Raw genomic sequence first — 19,173 nt, forward strand, 5'->3', positions numbered from 1 at the left:
TGGAAATAAGTTGTCTTGATAACAGGGAGGGTCTGGTGTCAAAAACTCAGCTCATGTGAATAAACCACCAATAACAACTGATTCAATGTCACCTAGTGTCCAGGGAGAGAGATGGTGTCATGATTTGGAAATATACTTTGTGGCAATATCTGAAGACAATCAATTTTCACAAAATATAGTTGAAGGAAATTTCTGCTCATTGACCTTGATGTTAAACTATTGAAAGCAGCGTATATTCATCCGCCAGGTGAAGGTTTTATTTCTAAACTTCTATCTCCAGGAACGTCTTTAATGCGCTTGCTAACAATTCTGACCTTTCTACCTTAACCAGATGATCAACTCCTCGAATTTCCTGTGTGCAGACAATGGTTCCAATCACCGTGTTCTTGAAGTACCCGAGGAGACTGCTCTAAGGTAAGGAACGAGGGATTTCTGCTCAAGTCTGGTTAAATTTGATGGAAATAATTGCATGCTACATTCAATGGCCTGGACTTTGCTGTTGGAATGATGGTAAAGCTGTCAGCCTCGGTCATTATTACAAACCTGAAATTGATGGTAATTTCAGCATTTGGACATGTGTGCTTAAATGTAAAAATCTGGAATTTGCTGACAGTGACAGACTGGTGAGGTTTGCATGGATGAAAATTTGTGAAATCAATTAAATTCGCCTGAATTTCCACAACTAGACTTGTTATAAAATTCCGTGGAATGTTTTAGCCTTGTTAAAACGGGATGATAATATCGATGTACAAACAGCAGTAGGGCCTTTCAGCTCCATCATTCAATAAGATCGTGGCTGATCAGATTTTAACCTCACTCTACACTCCTGCACTTCCCTGAAAATCTTTTATCCCCTTGGTCACCAAGAATCTACCTCCCTCTGTCTTAAAAATATTGAAAGATTCTGCATCCACGGCGTTTTGAGTGAGAAAATATTTCCTCTTCTCAGTCTTAAACAGTGCCTCCTTATTTTTAAATGATGACTCCCCCCCCCCAGCTTTAGATTCTCCCACAAGAGGAAACATCCTTTCAATATTCACCCATAAGTCCCCTCAGGATCTTAAATGCTTCAATTAAGTCACCTCTGACCTTTCCAAACAAAACCCAAAACAACTGGGGATGCTGTATAGCAGAGACACAAGCAGAAGTTGTTGGAACAGCTCAGTGAGGCTGGCAGGACCTGCAAAAAAAATCCCGCCCAAAACTCAGACACCACCACCACCCCACCCCACCGTGTACCACCCCTACACCCATCCCTAACAGCTAACCCACCCATAACTGCACATCTTTGGACTGTGGGAGGAAACCGGAGCACCGGGAGGAACCTGCGCAGACCCGGGGAGAATATGCAAACTCCACACAGACAGTCATGAAGAGTATTCTACGCTGAGACAAACAGAACTTGAAGGGAATGGAAAGCTATCAGGAAAAGATCGGAAAATGGAGTTGAGGGTTATCAGATCAGCCACAATCTCACTGATGGCAGTGGAAAAGTGTGGCGCTGGAAAAGCACAGCAGGTCAGGAAGCATACAAGGAGCAGGAGGGTCAACGTTTTGAGCATAAGCCCTTCATCAGGAATGTGATGGCACCCCAGACTCAATGGGCTGAATGGTTTCTTCTACTTTTATGTCTTATACAGCATTGAGGAATATCAAGTGGAGAATTTGAATAATTCTGAGGTGGTTCAGCTCCTATCAATTGGCATATGTCATCATTGTTATTTCTGACTGAATCAGAATGTTAAGTGAAACTAAAGTCGTAATCTTCCATAAAATGCAAAAGTCAAAGAAAGAAGAATTTAAATAAATTATTTGCTTAAAACATAAGTGAATTTGGAATTTAATGATCAACTGTGTTTATCTTACAGAATTAAAGTGAACGAGGGTGATGTATCTGTTTCTTTCTGGGAAGTTACTGAAGAGAATTTCCAGCAATGTTCGGTTACCAATGGGAAGAGCATTATTCCCCTTCACACCGCCGGTGGCTTTGTTCTGCTGGAGGAGATGCTATCTTTGGGGAACAACTACTTTCTTGGTAAGATGGCTTGGTACTGAGCTCCTTCACGGAGGAGCGACTTGGATGGTCAGAAATGAGGTCGCAAAGGATAACTCCCAAAAACGGGCATTAGAGAGGAGGCAGCCCATATCAAGCTGAGGCAACCATGAAGGTGCCACCTTCTCAACCTCTCCCCTCACCTGAGGAGTGGTGACCCTCAGGTTTACCTCATCACCCATTGTCTCTCTCCAGTGAGAGAGCAGCTGTGGAGCTAGGGCTAGTTTTACCTTTCCTGTACTAAAGCCAATTATTGAATTGAATTTGTTGTCACTTGTACCAAGGCACAGTGAAAAGCTGATTATTTACCAAAAGTTGTCCAATCCATGGAGCAATGTGACTCTTCAGAGGGTCGGTGTGGACTTGTTGGGTCGAAGGGCCTTTTTCCATGCTGTAGGGAATCTAATCTATTACAAGTAGAACAGGAAAGGTTATTAGAAAATATAAAAGTTGATTGAACCCGCAGGATGAGGAGCTGAAAGCTGGCCATTCATTGGATTGGGAACATGAACTTCAATGATGGAAGACCAGAAAATGCAGTCTAAGTGGGTGTGGGAGTAAATATACCCGGACACAGAAATCACAAAATGCTGAAAGGTATCCTATCGATAGATCAGGAAAGGTCAAACAAGAACTGTTCAGAAAGAGTGATAAAGGTTTAACAAGAAATGTAGTAAATCCAGGAAGCTCACAGGGAGCAGGAGTCAATCTGATCTGGAAGTCTTATTGGCCACGAACAAACCCAAATACAAGTTCACAGAAAATGCTGGATGATAAGAGTTAGAAAGCTGGAGGGAATGAAGGATATCTCAGAGGTGCCAGGTAAGGTCGAACCAGGCCCCAATTACACAGATGGACCAGTACAGAAGGGTGCTTCCTGATGGAACGGATAGGACTAAAGCCAGGCTGGGGGTGACCAAGGTACAAGACTAGATTCACCAACTGCAGGAAGAACAACTTTAAACGTTTTCTTGGCTCTGTTAGTAACAAATTCCTGGGAACGCAATGCTTCATTGTACAGAACATTAACATAACCTAAAGCCTTTTATCTTGTCCTCACCAGAACCAGGAGACAAGAAACAAACTTGGGGAAAAGAAACAGTATTTTATTTTTTTTAAGAATCCCTCATGGTCCTGTGTTTGTTTTTCCTTTTTTTCCTCCTCTTCCTTTTTTTTCTTACCCCCACACCTAACTGCGGTATTGCTTATACTTTCCCCAGCACCCATGGTGTGTGTGTGCAGGTGTGAGACACAGTGAGGGACACAAAGTGCACAAATCTTTATTCAATTTCCACCACCAGGAAGATAGGAAAACACCCAAGTGGCCAGTGACAAGCAGTGCCCTTCACATCAAAGGGCAATGCTGTGTGATCAAACAGTGAAAGGGAGGGCAGGGATTAAATCAAAATAGAGTTGGAGGGGGAAATGATGCACTCGACTCCCAAGATAGCATTTTTTTTACCAATCCAACAATGAGCAGTTTATTTACCGTGGTATATTCCATAATCAAGCCCAGGACAGTGAGCTACTTCTACAGCTTCAGGTTCTATAGATAAGACAGCATTTTATACAGTGTAGGTGAGGGTGCTGATTGGTTGGGCCATCGTTGGCATGGAGATACAACAGGAGCAGTTAACTGTCAATCTTAAATCTCAGACCAGGCAGGTAAATTCTGATTGGTCAAGATGTTGCCATGGGGATATAACAGAATTTGACTCTCTCCATAAGCTCCTTTTTTTAAAAAAGACTGCAATGGGTGTACAAATTCTGTTTGTCTCCACAGGGCAGTGCCGTGGGAATTTATACAGATAGCGTTTCCCATGCATGAATAAATGAATGAGTGATTTCATTGTTGTATATACTGGTCCCACATCCCTTCCCCCGGTCTATATCCCTCCAAACCTTTCCTATTCATGTACTTATCCCAATATCTAGATAGGTCCATGAATTGGAAGGGTTTGGAGGGTTATGGGCCAGGCACAGGCAGGTGGGACAATCTAGTTTGGGATTATGGTTGGCATGGGCTGGTTGGACGTAAGGGTCTGTTTCCTTACTGTCTGAATCTATGATTTGACATATTTTGAAGATACAGTGAAAAGTGTTTTGTTGCTACAATCCAGTGCCATTTTGAGTTACAAGAAGGATAAAAAGAAATTACTGGCTTAAAGTTCATCTTCTTTTCAAATTGAGGTCTCAAGCAGAGCTTCAAGTCTCTGCAAGATGTTGGGATCCTTACAGAGACCCTGCTCTGGGAACAGCAACAACAATGCTGATGCATCAAGAGACCTTGGCTCCACTGCCATCAGACACCACCAAGAGTCCAGGCTATGGGCCTCCTCCTGCTGGGAGTGCCCACTTTGGGCACCACCACCAGGAGTCCAGGTACTGGCATGATGACCAGAGTCCAGTTACTGGCACCACCACAGGAGTCCAGGTACTGGCACCATCACCAGGAGTCTAGGTACTGGCACCACCACAGAAGTCCAGGTACTGGCACTACCACAGAGTCTAGGTACTGGCACCACCACCAGGGGTCCAGGTACTGGCACCATCACCAGGAGTCTAGGTACTGGCACCACCACCAGGGGTCCAGGTACTGGCACCATCACCAGGAGTCCAGGTACTGGCACTGTGACCAGGGGTCCAGGTACTGGCACCATCACCAGGGGTCCCAATCCACACCGCTGACACTGTAGCACCCGTGCACCAACATTGCTCCAGCCTTGCAGGGGCAAAGAGAAAGAAGAAGATGAGAAGTGCAGCCTGAAGTGTAGATGCTCCGATGAGCCCAAGCACCACCTCCTATTCCGGCACTGTTATCTCCTATCAGCTGCGCTTCTGATGTTAAACTGGTATCCAGTGTAATGCTTAACACTGTCTGGAATGTAGGAAATGATTTCCAACAGCAGAATCATGTCGGATGATGGATGCAGTTTGCTGAGGTTTGCAAACAGGGCTGGTTAACCACTGGCTGCATACTTCCCATCAGGAATGGTCTGTCTGATACAGTCTGCCAGTGCCTGGGATGTTCGGGTATACATACCCATGCTGGAATGATGGTGATGTTCATGGGAACGATAGACCACTCCCAAAGCTGCATTCTTTGCAGGGAGATCGGCTCAGGATGGAAGTTCTTACAAAAGGGATTACAAAGGGGTCATTCTGGAAGTTAGATGCCTAAATGATGCCTCCACAGTTTGGTATTTCTCATTAAGGTCCATCCTGTTTCACTTAGATTGTCTCCACTGTTGTCTCCAGTGAAAGCAGACACTGACATGTTTTATTGGCACCATAGACTGGGAGGAGAGGGGAAGTTTTCAAGCATCTTTATGATGCACATGGGTGAGTCTTTGTGGGAGGCTGTAGGGAATTTGAAAACCTTGTTGCTAATGGGCTTAAAGCAGAATTTGTAATTGGTTGTCAGGGTTTAAAGCGCTTTTAAATATAAAGGATTGGACATTAGGCAAAGCTGGGAGCCCAATTGTGTTCCTCCCTTTGGACCAGTATGTCCATGTTCAAGTCCCATCTGCTCCAGAGGTGTGTAATAATATCTCTAAACAGGTTGTCTAGAAAAAATAGGTTAAGTACCAAAACAAATTAGACAAAGTTGAGAATAACTTTGAATCAGCAGTTTTACCCAGAGAATGTTGGTAGGATCCTGGTCAATTAGAAGAGATTCTCACAAAAGGAAGTCTCTGTACCTCAGCAAGAGGCAGACTATTTGAAAAGTTTAATTGGCCAACTCGACTGCTTTTTTGATGTTAATTAAACTGATTGTACACCAGATGTATGGATGATGTTTTAGAATTAAGCATCATACTGAAATGTGAGACAGCTGCAGCAGTGCTGTAGGCAAAGACAATATTAAAGAAATTACGTTTATGACAGAGTACACTCAGATTTCCAGGCCTGGGTGACCCAGAAGAAATGAAATGAGTCATTTTTAGAGATGCCTCACATGTTAATCTTCCCAATGGTTTTCCAAGTGCAGCAGAATTCATTATATTTTCCGTGGGATGGAATGATAAATGTTTGTTACCTTGGGAATCAGCAGGAAAAAAGGTTTGTTGAAAACTTGTTAGCTGCGGGGACATGTGCTGGTAAACACAAGAGATGTGGCGGGGTATTTATCTCGTATTTTACAGGAACCCTTTTGTAAGGGCCAATCAGAAGAAAATGCTTCCAAACACTACGTTTAGAATGGTTCATTCTGTGACCATGGCCGTTCAATGAAAATGGTTGTAGCAAAGAGATGGAGGGTTGGTCTTGTGAGTATTAAACATGTTGGGGAAGAGGAATTGTCAGAAATAAAACAGGTTGATGGAAGTAATCAGCTTTAGGAGAAGAATTATGTGTTTGAAAAGACTGTCCTCGAACAGGGTAATGTTCCAAGTCAGACATGACTCATGTTCGGGTTTCTAAGGAAGGGTCAAACTGGGCACTGCATCATGGTGTCGTTTGTAAAGAGTGGGTGAGTGAAGAGGTGTGACAGATTGGAAGGATTGGTTCAGATGTTGGTTAGTTGAGCAGGAGAGACATATTTGATGCACTAGCATGGAAAGTGGACTTCTCGAATCTAGTACCAGATAGATATTTCTGATGCAATGGGACCCAGATAAGGTTTAACATCGCATTCAATAGAGAGCACTGTTGACATTGCAGCACTCCTTCAATCCAGCATACAGATTATGTGCTGACCTCTCCCAAGAGGGACTGGAACCCTCAACCTTCTGACAGAAAGATCAGAGCAGCACATAACTGAGAGCATGCAGTGCAATGCCACCTCCAGATATCATCTTACACCTTTTATTTTAATCACTTGTGGGATATGAGTGTCACTGCCTGGCCCCAACATTTGTTACCCGTCCCTAGTTGCCCTTTGAGAAGGTGGGGGTGAGCTGCCTTCTTGACCCGCCCCAATCCACCTGCTGTGGGTTGACCCACAACGCCTCTTAGAGCGGGTATTCCAAGATTTTGACCCAGTGACAGTGAAGGAACGGCGATATATTTCCAAGTCAGGATGGTGGAGGGGAACTTTGTGCTGATCAAAGCTTGCTGCAAGATAATGTTTTAAATAGATTTTCATGTAACTGTTTTAATTAGTAATGTTTGTAAGACCATTTCCCCACCTTAGCACCTTCTAATTAGATCATTGCCCAGAGATAGTGTCAATCCTGACTGGCAATTAAGGAAGAAGTTATTTTTGTTCCTAATAACGTACTTGAGAAAGTTTGATGTGTGGAGAGTTACCATTCCTCAGAGTTTTATTGAAAGGGATATTTTAAACAACTGAGAAAAATTCTAATTTGGTCGTATATATGTTATCATTGTTGACTTTAGGAATGAAATTGCTTGGAGGAAAGTTAATAACCCTGTTCCAAGGAATTAAAATTTAATTCCCCATAATGGCTTATAATAAGAGAACAGGCACATTCTGCATCAGATAATTAACCCACGCTGAGAAACGTCTCTGCAGAAAGTCCTGCTGTAGCAAACTGTCATCATCTTGTGACAGATGTCAAGAATGGTTCCAGGAATGAGAGACTTCAGTTATTGACATTAGATTAAAGAAATTGATTAGATTTCCTACAGTGGGGAAACAGGCCATTCAGCCCAACTAGTCCACACTGACCCTCCGAAGAGTAACCCACCCAGATCCATTCCCCTATATTTACCCCTGACTTATGCATCTAACACTATGGGCAATTTAGCATGGCCAATACACCATTGCTGAGGGGAAAGCTGAGAGGAGATCTGATTGAGGTTCTCAAACTCATGAGGGAGTTGGATGGAGCAGACAGGGAGAAATGGTTCCCGCTCATAATAGTAAAAAGTGCAAGAGGGGCAGAGATTGAAACTGATGTGTAAACAAAGCAAGGGTGATGTGAGGGAAAACAATTTTCACAGAGTGAATGGTCAGGGACTGGAATACGCTGCTTGGAGATGTGGGTGAAGGCAAGAGTTATTGAGGCATTCCAGAGAGTATTCAGCAATGGCTGGTTGTTTGTACTGAAATGATGAGTGAGGATGTAGGGAAAAGTCAAGAGATTGGCACGAGGTAGTAGAGTGGCTGGGGTTCTATGGCCATCTTTCAAGGTCACAAGTCACATGACACCAGGTTATAGTCCAACAGGTTTATTTGAAATCACAAGCTTTTCGAGCGCTGCTCCTTCATCAGCTGAATCTTTCAAAGTCATAATAGTTCTATGATTCTGGTCTAAAATAATCTTAAAAGTGCTGCTCTTGAAGTTACTTTCATTAAATTGGGAGTGAGTAATGTTTTCAGGCTGTAGTTCAGAATACAACACATTGAATAACTAGGATGTAAATTACTGTATAGTTTGGAGTATTCACAACTGTAGGTTACAATGCAGTAATTTATCTTATCATCAGTGTGTGACTTTGACAAAATTGGGACTTGACCTATCTGAGAATGTTGTCTAATACATGCCCAATGCCCTGGTGAGCTGAAGTGGCAGGGTAGATGCCAGGGGATGGTTTTAAGAAACCCACCTTACTGTACACACAGGACTATAAAGAATCTAATCATTTTTGAGATGGGGAATGAAGACCAAAAACTTGGTCAGATCCCACAGAGCTGGTAAGGGCGACAGCAATATCAATGATGACTGCTTTAATAATGGGTGTTATTGCTGCTTTTTCCCAGTAGCCAACCTCAGCGGTTTCAGTCAATTCACTTCCCGGTTGCTTTGGCAGACGGAGGCTTCCAGTGGGAAGCCAGAAATCCTGGCACCGACCTAACACAATCCAAAAGCTGCTCTGCTGAACACACAGTGGTAAAGCTCATGTTAGTTTAGCATCAACCATTCTGAACAGCAAATAACTCTGAGCAGTCCTGCAACACTGAGACAGAGAAGGGCCAAATCAATTCAGAGATATTGTGAAAGCAACGACAATCAGGAGTAGGCCCACTGTGGAAACAGGACACAGAATATTAAATACATCAGTGCCCAGAACTATGTCATTACTCTTATCCTGTTACTAGGGTTATCTGAAGCACCCCTTTGAAATTTAGCAACTAAAGATCTAAGATTCTCAGTAGCCTGTTATAGAGTCATAGATTTGCACAGCACAGAAACAGACCCTTCGGTCCAACCCATCCATGCCAACCAGATATCCCAATCCAGTCTAGTGCCACCTGCCAGCACCCAGTCCATATCCCTCCAAACCCTTCCTATTCATATACCCATCCAGATGCCTTTTAAGTGTTGCAATTGTACCAGCCTCCACCACTTCCTCTGGCAGCTCATTCCATACACGTACCACCCTCTGTGTGAAAAAGTTGCCTCTTAGGTCTCTTTTATATCTTTCCCCACTCACCCTAAACCTATGCCCTCTAGTTATGGACTCCCCAACCCTAGGGAAAAGACTTTGCCTATTTATCCTGTCCATGCCCTTCATAATTTTATAAACCTCTATAAGGTCACCCCTCAGCCTCCAACGCTCCAGGGAAAACAGCCCCAGCCTGTTCAGCCTCTCCCTGTAGCTCAAATCCTCCAACCCTTGCAACATCCTTGTAAACCTTTTCTGAACCCTTTCAAGTTTCACAACATCTTCCCGATAGGAAGGAGACCAGAATTGCACACAATATTCCAACAGTGGCCTAACCAATGTCCTGTACAGCCACAATATGAGCTCATGTGAAAAATCTGCTTCCTCTCTGCAGGCCTTTCTTCCTTCTAACATCCAAAGTCCACTCTCCAGATGGCTGAAGCCTAAACAAGGTGATACCTTCCAACTTCGGGTGGCACAGTGGTTAGCACTGCTGCCTCACAGCGCCAGAGACCCGGGTTCAATTCCCGCTTCAGGTGACTGACTGTGTGGAGTTTGTACATTCTCCCTGTGTCTGTGTGGGTTTCCTCTGGGTGCTCCAGTTTCCTCCCACAGTCCAAAGATGTGCAAAGAATTGGCCATGCTAAATTGCCCGTAGTGTTAGGTGAAGGGGTATGGGTGGGTTGCACTTCGGCGGGTCGGTGTGGGCTTGTTGGGTCGAAGGGCCTGTTTCCACACTGTAGGTAATCTAATCTAAACTGTCAACACTGCTTGATGAGAATCCAAATATTGCCACTGTAGGGCACGTCACTTTAAACCAATGTTATTATAAAGCTCTCCAACAGACAGTCATTGAGTTTTTACAGCATTAAAAGAGGCTGTTTGGCCCATCATGTCTATGCTGGTCATCAAACTTCCATTTACTCCAATCCCATTATCCAACACTTCCTCTTGTGTGCTATGGTATTTCAAGTATTCATCTAAATAATTTGTTAATCTCTTGAGGTTACCATCTCTACCACCTTTTCAAGCAGTGAGTTTCTTTGCCTGGAATTCCAGTAATCCTTTAGTTCCCTGCCTAGCCAATGTCCTCCCAACTCCTGTACTCAATACTCTGACCAGTAAAGGAAAGCATACCAAATGCCTTCTTCACTATCCTATCTACCTGCGACTCCACTTTCAAGGAGCTATGAACCTGCACTCCAAGGTTTCTTTGTTCAGCAACACTCCCTGGGACCTTGCCATTAAGTGTATAAGTCCTGCTAAGATTTGCTTTCCCAAAATGCAGCACCTTGCATTTATCTGAATTAAACTCCATCTGCCACTTCTCAGCCTTAGCCCATCTGGTCAAGATCCTGTTCTAATCTGAGGTAACTTTAGCTGGAACTCTCCATCCTCACCCATAACGTCCTGGTGAATCTCCTCAGCACCATCTCAAGTGCAATCACATCCTTCTGATAGGGTGATGACCAGAACTGAAGTCACCTTCCTACCCATCCCCCGCTCCCTTTCCAGCCCCTCCCCCGTCTTCCATCCCACCTACTGACCCTTCCTTCCAGCTACCAACTGGATGCATCCCCCTCATCAATCAACTGGGTCATACCCACTACCTGTGTCCATCTATCACTACCTCACCACCCACTCCTGTCCCCACCACCACCCTCCTCTCTCTTTATCTGTACCTCCCCTACACTCACATCTAGTCCGGAAGAAGGGTTACACTTAAAATGTTGACTTCTCCACCTCCTGATGCTGCTTGGCTTGCTGTGTTCTTCCAGCCTCCTGGTTGTCTCGTCTGTATCCAGCAGTGGGCTAGCGAACAATGTCTATAGCTCCATCAGAACCTCACAATGTCCCATTGAAGTAACCAGGCAAATGACCAGGTTGTCAGGGAAAAAGCTACAGAAACACCCTGAAACTTTCCAGGAAATGCTGTCATTATTGACTGAGAAGAACGTATTAGCAGCCATTCAGATTGGCAGCAACCTATCTATCCAGGAGCATGGTATCCCTGAGCATGGTATCCCTGAGCATGGTATCCCGGAGAATGGTATCCCTGAATGTGGTATTCCTGGATATGGTACCCCTGAGTATGGTATCCCAGAACATGGAATTCCTGAACATGGTATCCCTGAGTATGGAATTCCTGAGCATAATATCCCTGAGCATGGAATTCCTGAACATGGTATCCCTGAGCATAATATCCCTGAGCTGAAAAATGTGTTGCTGGAAAAGCGCAGCAGGTCAGGCAGCATCCAAGCAGCAGGAGAATCAACGTTTCAGGCATGAACCCTTCTTCAGGAATGAGGAGGGTGTGCCAAGCAGGCTGAGATAAAAGGTAGGGAGGAGGGACTTGGGGGAGGGGCATTGGGAATGCGATAGGTAGAAGGAGGTTAAGGTGAGGGTGATAGGCAGGAGAGGAGGTGGGGGCGGAGAAGTCGGGAAGAAGATTGCAGGTTAGGAAGGCGGTGCTGAGTTCGAGGGTTGGGACTGAGATAAGGTGGGTGGAGGGGAAATGCAGAAGCTGGAAAAATCTGCATTCATCCCTTGTAGTTGGAGGGTTCCTAGGCGGAATATGTGGCACTCTTTCTCCAGCCGTCGTGTTGCTATGACCTGACGATGGAGGAGTCCAAGGACCTTCATGTCCTTGGTGGAGTGGGAGGGGGAGTTAAAGTGTTCGGCCACGGGGTGGTTGGGTTGATTGGTCCAGGTGTCCCAGAGGTGTTCTCTGAAACGTTCCACAGGTAGGTGGCCTGTCTCCCCAATGTAGAGGAGGCTACATCGGGTGCAGCGGATGCAGTAAATGATGTGTGTGGAGGTGCAGGTGAATTTGTGGCGGATATTGAAGGATCCCTTGGGGCCTTGGAGGGAAGTGAGGGGGGAGGTGTGGGCACAAGTTTTGCATTTCTTGCGGTTGCAGGGGAAGGTACCGGGAGTGGAGGTTGGGTTGGTGGGGGGTGTGGATCTGACGAGGGAGTCACGAAGGGAGTGGTCCTTGCGGAACACTGATAGGGGAGGGGAGGGAAATATATCCCTGGTGGTGGGGTCCGTTTGGATGCTGCCTGGCCTGCTGCGCTTTTCCAGCAACACATTCTTTGTCATTTCCGCCACCTCCAAACAGACTCCATCGCCAGACCATGGCAACACGATGCCTAGAGGAAGAGCACCTCATCTTCCGCCTAGGAACCCTCCAACCTAGGATTTCTCCAGCTTCCTCATTTCCCCTCCCCCCACCTTATCTCAGTCCAAACCCTCGGACTCAGCACCGCCTTCTTGACCTGCAATCTTCTTCCTGACCTCTCCGTGCCCCACCCCCACCCCCACTCCAGCCTATCACCCTCACCTTAATCTCCTTCCACCTATCGCATCCCCAATGCCCCTTCCCTAAGTCCCTCCTCCCTACCTTTTATCTTAGCCTGCTTGGCACACTCTCCTCATTCCTGAAGAAGGGCTCATGCCCGAAATGTCGATTCTCCTGCTCCTTGGATGCTGCCTGACCTGCTGTGCTTTTCCAGCAACACATTTTCAGCTCTGATCCCCAGCATCTGCAGTCCTCACTTTCTCCATAATATCCCTGAGCATGGAATTCCTGAACATGGTATCCCTGAGTATGGAATTTCTGAGGTAAACACAATGACTGCAGATGCTGGAAACCAGATTCTGGATTAGAGGTGCTGGAAGAGCACAGCAGTTCAGGCAGCATCTGAGGAGCAGTAAAATCGACGTTTCGGGCAAAAGCCCTTCATCAGGAATAAAGGCAGTGAGCTGGAAGCATGGAGAGATAAGGAAGGGGACCTCTCCATCTCCATTAATGACGACTGACATTTTTTACAAACCTGCCGACTCCCACAGCTACCTGGATTACACCTCTTCCCACCCTACCTCTTGCAAAAATGCCATCCCATATTCCCAATTCCTCCGCCTCCGCCGTATCTGCTCCCAGGAGGACCAGTTCCACCATATAACACACCAGATGGCCTCCTTCTTTAGAGACCGCAATTTCCCTTCCCACGTGGTTAAAGATGCCCTCCAACGCATCTCGTCTACATCCCGCACCTCCGCCCTCAGACCCCACCCCTCCAACCGTAAGAAGGACAGAACGCCCCTGGTACTCACCTTCCACCCTATCAACCTTCGTATAAACCAAATCATCCGCCGACATTTCCGCCACCTCCAAACGGACCCCACCACCAGGGATATATTTCTCTCCCCATCCCTTTCCACCTTCCGCAAAGACCGTTCCCTCCGTGACTACCTGGTCAGGTCCATGCCCCCCTACAACCCACCATCCCATCCTGGCACCTTCCCCTGTCACCGCAGGAACTGTAAAACCTGCACCCACACCTCCTCCCTCACCTCCATCCAAGGCCCTAAAGGAGCCTTCCACATCCATCAAAGTTTTACCTGCACATCCAGTAATATCATTTATTGTATCCGTTGCTCCCGATGCGGTCTCCTCTACATTGGGGAGACTGGACGCCTCCTAGCAGAGCGCTTTAGGGAACATCTCTGGGACACCTGCACCAATCAACCACACCGCCCTGTGGCCCAACATTTCAACTCTCCCTCCCACTCTGCTGAGGACATGGAGGTCCTGGGCCTCCTTCACCGCCGCTCCCTCACCACCAGACGCCTGGAGGAAGAACACCTGATCTTCCGCCTCTGAACACTTCAACCTCAGGGCATCAATTAGGACTTCAACACTTTCCTCATTTCCCCTTCCTGCATCTCACCCCAGTTCCAACCTTCCAGCTCAGCACTGTCCCCATGACTTGTCCTACCTGCCTATCTTCTTTTCCACCTATCCACTCCACCCTCATCCCTGACCTATCACCTTCATCCCCTCCCCCACTTACCTATTGTATTCTATGGAATTCCTGAACATGGTATCCCTGAGTATCGAATTCCTGAGCATAATATCCCTGAGTATGGAATTCCTGAGCATGGTAATCCTGAGTATGGAATTCCTGAGCATAATGTCCCTGAGTATAGAATTCCTGAGCATGGTATCCCTGAGTATAGAATTCCTGAGCATGGTATCCCTGAGTATGGAATTCCTGAGCATCTGCAGAGTTGAAACACCTGAGTGGTGTAGCAGGTGCTGCTGTAGCAGAGAAGGAACCTGATGTCAGTACATTCTGATGCCAGCACCTCATGATCTTATGGGACATACTTTCTTTAAGTACCCAAAGGTCAGAGGGTCAGTTATCAGCTTGTTCAGTCTCAGGAGAAACTCATGGCAGAGACACCCAAATCATGACAGTCATCGTCCTTAAACCAAGGGCCATGATGAGGAACTTGTCATCATATGCAAGGAGAATGTTTCTTCGAAATGTTGCCATTGTCAATCGATGCAGGGTGGCACGGTGGTTAGCACTGCTGCCTGACAGCACCAAGAACCTGGATTCAATTCCAGCCTCGGGTGAGTGTCTGTGTGGCGTTTGCACATTTGCCTTGTGTCTGTGTGGGTTTACTCCCACAGTCCAAAGATATTGCAGGTGAGGTGGGATTAGCCATGGCAAATGCAGGGTTACAGAGATATTCTGGGTGGAATATTCAGTGTGGACTCAATGGGCCAAATGGCCTGCATCCTCACAGTAGGGATTCTATGACGTATAGTATTATCTTAGCTCCCCAGGTTTATCCACAGTGTGTACTGTAGGAGCTGGCATGGAGAAGTGATAAAAACTGGGCAAAAATTATTTCACTCTCATAAGAGACGCTGCAGATTTTGAAAAATAAAGTCAGCTCTGGGTAGTGTGTTTCCTGGAGTGGAATGGAGCCTTTGACTGCCTGGAGATCCCTCTATCAGCTGCTATGGATTAGCCAGTCACTGACAATCACAAACCGCTGACTGTGGGTGTGGCTAGCCCTGTTCCATATGTTAATCAAAATTATTAAACCAAAAACCATCCCTCTAGGACCCACTGCTCATGACGTGGCTAAACCCACCCCAACTCTCTGTGTCACCATTCATGACAGCCCAATGCCACCCTCATACTTTCCATGCTATCCATCTCTGTGTACCTCCTACCCACTGTGACCAGTTACATTCCTCTATCAGCCTCCCATTGCCTCAATACCTCACACCCTGTGACCTTCCACCCAACTACAACAGACCCTTAAATCCACACATCCCAATTTACAGCTCTCTACCCACCAGCCTGGTCTTTAGCAGCCCCTGTACCAACTTCATGCTAAATCGTGTTACACTATTGCCCCACTCACCACCCTTTACCCTTACCCCTCCATACCAACTCATGTCGTACCTATTGTGGATGAACCCCAGAAGCTGAGATAACCTCAAATAAAATTGTGTGTCTGTTGATAATGGCACTATTTAGATGAAACATTCAACTTTATTACAAAAACATTCAATTCATTGGAATTCCATCAACGAATCTCTTCTGCACAGAGCCATTTGTATTCTGTGTTGTTTGACAGCTGTGGGCTTTCACTTGTCTACTTTTCACAAATCCCAAAGAATACCTGACCATCAATCTCCTCCATTCATTGTAATAAATCATTCATATGTCAGAAATAATTGATTTCAATAAATCAAAATGACTTTGGCCATTTCCTAAGCAGAAACAGAAGACTATTAGAAATAGGAGCAGAATTAGAGTATTTGATCCATCAAGCCTGCTTCACCATTTGATCATGGCTGACGTGTTTCTCCACCCAGTCTCTTGCTTTCTCCCTGTAACCCTTGATCCTGTTAGAATCTATCTATCTCTGTCTTAAATACACTCAGTGACTTGGCCTTTGTAGCCCTCTATGGCAATGAGGTGCACAGATACCCCACCCTCTGGCTGAAGAAATTCTCCTCATCTCAGTTCTAAAGGGTTGTCCCTTCACTCTGAGGCTGTGCCCTTGGGGCCTAGTCTCTCCTACTGTTGGAAACCTCTTCTCCATGCCCACTCTATCCAGGCCTCTCAGTATTCTGTAAGTTTTAATCAGAATGCCCTCACCTTCTAAACTCCATCAAGGGGCCAGAGTCCTCAGCTGTTCCTCATATGGCAAGCCCTTCACTCTTGGATTTAATTTTTTTAAACCTCCCCTGGGCCCCCTCCAATGCTGCACATCCTCCCTTAGATCCAGAGCCCAAAACTGCGCACAATATTCCAACTGTGGTCTGACCCAAAGCCTTATACATCCTGTACAGTACATCTCTGCTCTTGTATTCTAGCCCTCTAGAAATGATTGTTAACGCTGCATTTGCCTTCCTAACTGCCAACTGAACCTGCATGTTAACATGAAGAGAATCCTGAACTAGGATACCCAAATCCCTCTGTGCTTCAGAATTCTGAAGCCTTTCTGATTTAGAAAATAGTCCATGCCTCTAATCTTTTGACCAAAATGCCTAACCTCACACTTTCCCACACTGTGTTCCATTCAAAGATCAGAAATAGGAACAGGAGGAGGCCATTCAACTATTCAATGAGATTGTGGCTGCTTTGTGGTCTAAGTCCATATACCTGCTTTATGCCTGTATCTCTCAATACCTTCGTTAATAAAAATTATCTGTCAGATTTAAAATTAACATTGCATTTGGTGGTGGGACTTCTGATTTTTAGGAATTTCCGATTTTTAGGAATTTTCACAATTGCGTGCAGGAATCTGGCCTGGAAGGGGAAACCGATAGAGTGGAATTTTGAACTTGAACTTTCTGATTAAAGTATACCCTTCAGCCTTACGTCAACTTCAAGATCAATTTTGTTTTGTGAGCAACTTGTTCAGAGACATTATTGCCCACCTTTGGAGCACACCTCTGAACCCAGGACTCTCTCTCCTGGGGTAGGGACACTACCACTACACCACAAGAAGGCCTGACCTTCTAGAACTGTAAGGTCCCTTTCTGGATTAGGCAGAGAGAAGCCATTTGTTAGTGAGCTGTCCTTCAGGTCAGTCCCTCTGTAACTTAGAGTATATTAACAATAACTTCAGGAATGTTCTGTACTTTCCTGTCACTAGAGAGAAAAATATTGAGTTCTCTGTGACAAATGAAATTATCTCAAGATCATTCACACTGCGCTAATGTTCAGAATGAAGTTAACTAACTGAAACGATATCCCACAGGGAGATGGCAACAAGAGACTGACAGTCAGCCTGATGCAGTTTCACTGAGTTCCCAGCAGCCAATCAGAAAATTCAGAGACCTTAGGCGCATAAATTTCCTCATGATCCGAGAATGATTTCCACTTAAACGATCCAGTAATGCATAGAAAATGAAGCAAGCATGCATTGCAATGAAAAAAAAACCATCCAAAGGGCTCAAGGGAATCCAACTATTTCCTCATCAAATCCAGCCTTTTAGAAAGTTAGAACAGTTTCCCATTCCCACACGCACCCATCCTCATGCACTTTCTGTATCTCACTTTTAGACATCTATTCACCTTCTCTCTTTCTCATACGAACAGACTTCCCTTCTCACAAATGCACGCATCTGGCCTGTGAAGATATTCCCATTGGAATCACAGACTAAGTCGATTTATTAAATCCAAAACTGGATTAAATTATTTAATGTACATGATTCCTTTCCTCAGACTTTCCCTCTCCCTATTGCCAAATGTCCACTCCCCAAAATGGCTAAAGCCTAGACATGGGCCATTGGGGTGATCTGTTGCCCACCTTCAACACCACTTGATTAGAATCCAAATGTTTCTGTAACTACAATGAGTGGGAGGAGGCCATTCAGCCCCTCAAGTCTTCTCTGCCATTTAATACGACCGTGACTGATCTCATCTTGGTCTGTACTCCACTTTCCTGCCTGCTCTCCATAACCCACCAAACACTTACTAATTAAACATCTATCTACCTCTCCTTAAGGTTAATTAGTCCCAGCATCCACCACATTCTGGGGAAGTGATTTCCTGAGATTTATGGTCCTTTGAGAGAAGTAATGTCGCCTCATCTCTGTTTTAAACCTACCTCCCGTCATCCTAAAGTTATGAGCTCTCGTTCTAGTTTGCCCCAAGAGGAAACATCTGACTTTCTCCATCCCCTTTAGCAACTTACATCTCTCAATTAGATCTCCTCTCCTTCTTCTAAACTTCAGTGAGAATCGGCCTAAACTGCTCAATCTCTCTTCGTTAGACAAATCCCTCGTCGCTGGAATCAATCTGGGCACCGTCCTCTGAACTGCCTCCAATACAACGACATCCCTCCTCAAGTAAGGGGCCAATTTGTGCTGTACTCCAGTGTGGTCTCAGTAATGCATTGTGCAATTGCAGCAACACTTCCCTACACTTTTCCTCTATTCCTTTAGCAAGAAATGCCAAATTCCCATTGGTCTTCCTGAGTACCTACTGTGAGAAAGTGAGGACTGCAGCTGCTGGAGATCAGGATTGAAAAGTGTGGTGCTGGGAAAGCACAGCAGGTCAGGCAGCATCTGAGGAGCAGGAGAGTCAAAATTTCGGGAATATGCTGAAAACATCGACTCTCCTGCTCTTCGGATACTGCCTGACCTGCTGCGCTTTCCCAGCTCCATATTTTTCGACTCTGATTGTCTACTGTACCTAGAGACTAGCTTTCAGTCAGTCTATTTTAAAGCAAAGTTAAGAATCACACAACACCAGGTTATAGTCCAACAGGTTTAATTGGAAGCACACTAGCTTTCGGAGCGACGCTCCTTCATCAGGTGATTGTCCTGCAGCGTCGCTCCGAAAGCTAGTGTGCTTCCAATTAAACCTGTTGGACTATAACCTGGTGTTGTGTGATTTTTAACTTTGCCCACCCCAGTCCAACACCGGCATCTCCAAATCATATTTTAAAGCAGTGTTGTTATCAACTTGTCTTCCCAACTCTCAAATGCCAGCGCTCCAGGG

The 19,173-nt window shown here is 45.5% G+C and overlaps 1 protein-coding gene across 1 annotated transcript in view; it reads left to right on the forward strand.

The window, feature by feature from the left end:
* dner (delta/notch-like EGF repeat containing) overlaps window positions 1–19,173 on the forward strand; it is a 311,214-nt gene that overhangs the window by 159,172 nt on the left and 132,869 nt on the right. The window contains exons 3-4 of the mRNA XM_060834494.1: window positions 332–414; window positions 1,869–2,035. Coding sequence (XP_060690477.1) covers window positions 332–414; window positions 1,869–2,035 — 250 coding nt within the window. The remainder of the gene's footprint in view (window positions 1–331; window positions 415–1,868; window positions 2,036–19,173) is intronic.

This window comes from Hemiscyllium ocellatum, chromosome 13, assembly GCF_020745735.1.
Source record: "Hemiscyllium ocellatum isolate sHemOce1 chromosome 13, sHemOce1.pat.X.cur, whole genome shotgun sequence".
Lineage (NCBI taxonomy): Eukaryota > Metazoa > Chordata > Chondrichthyes > Orectolobiformes > Hemiscylliidae > Hemiscyllium > Hemiscyllium ocellatum.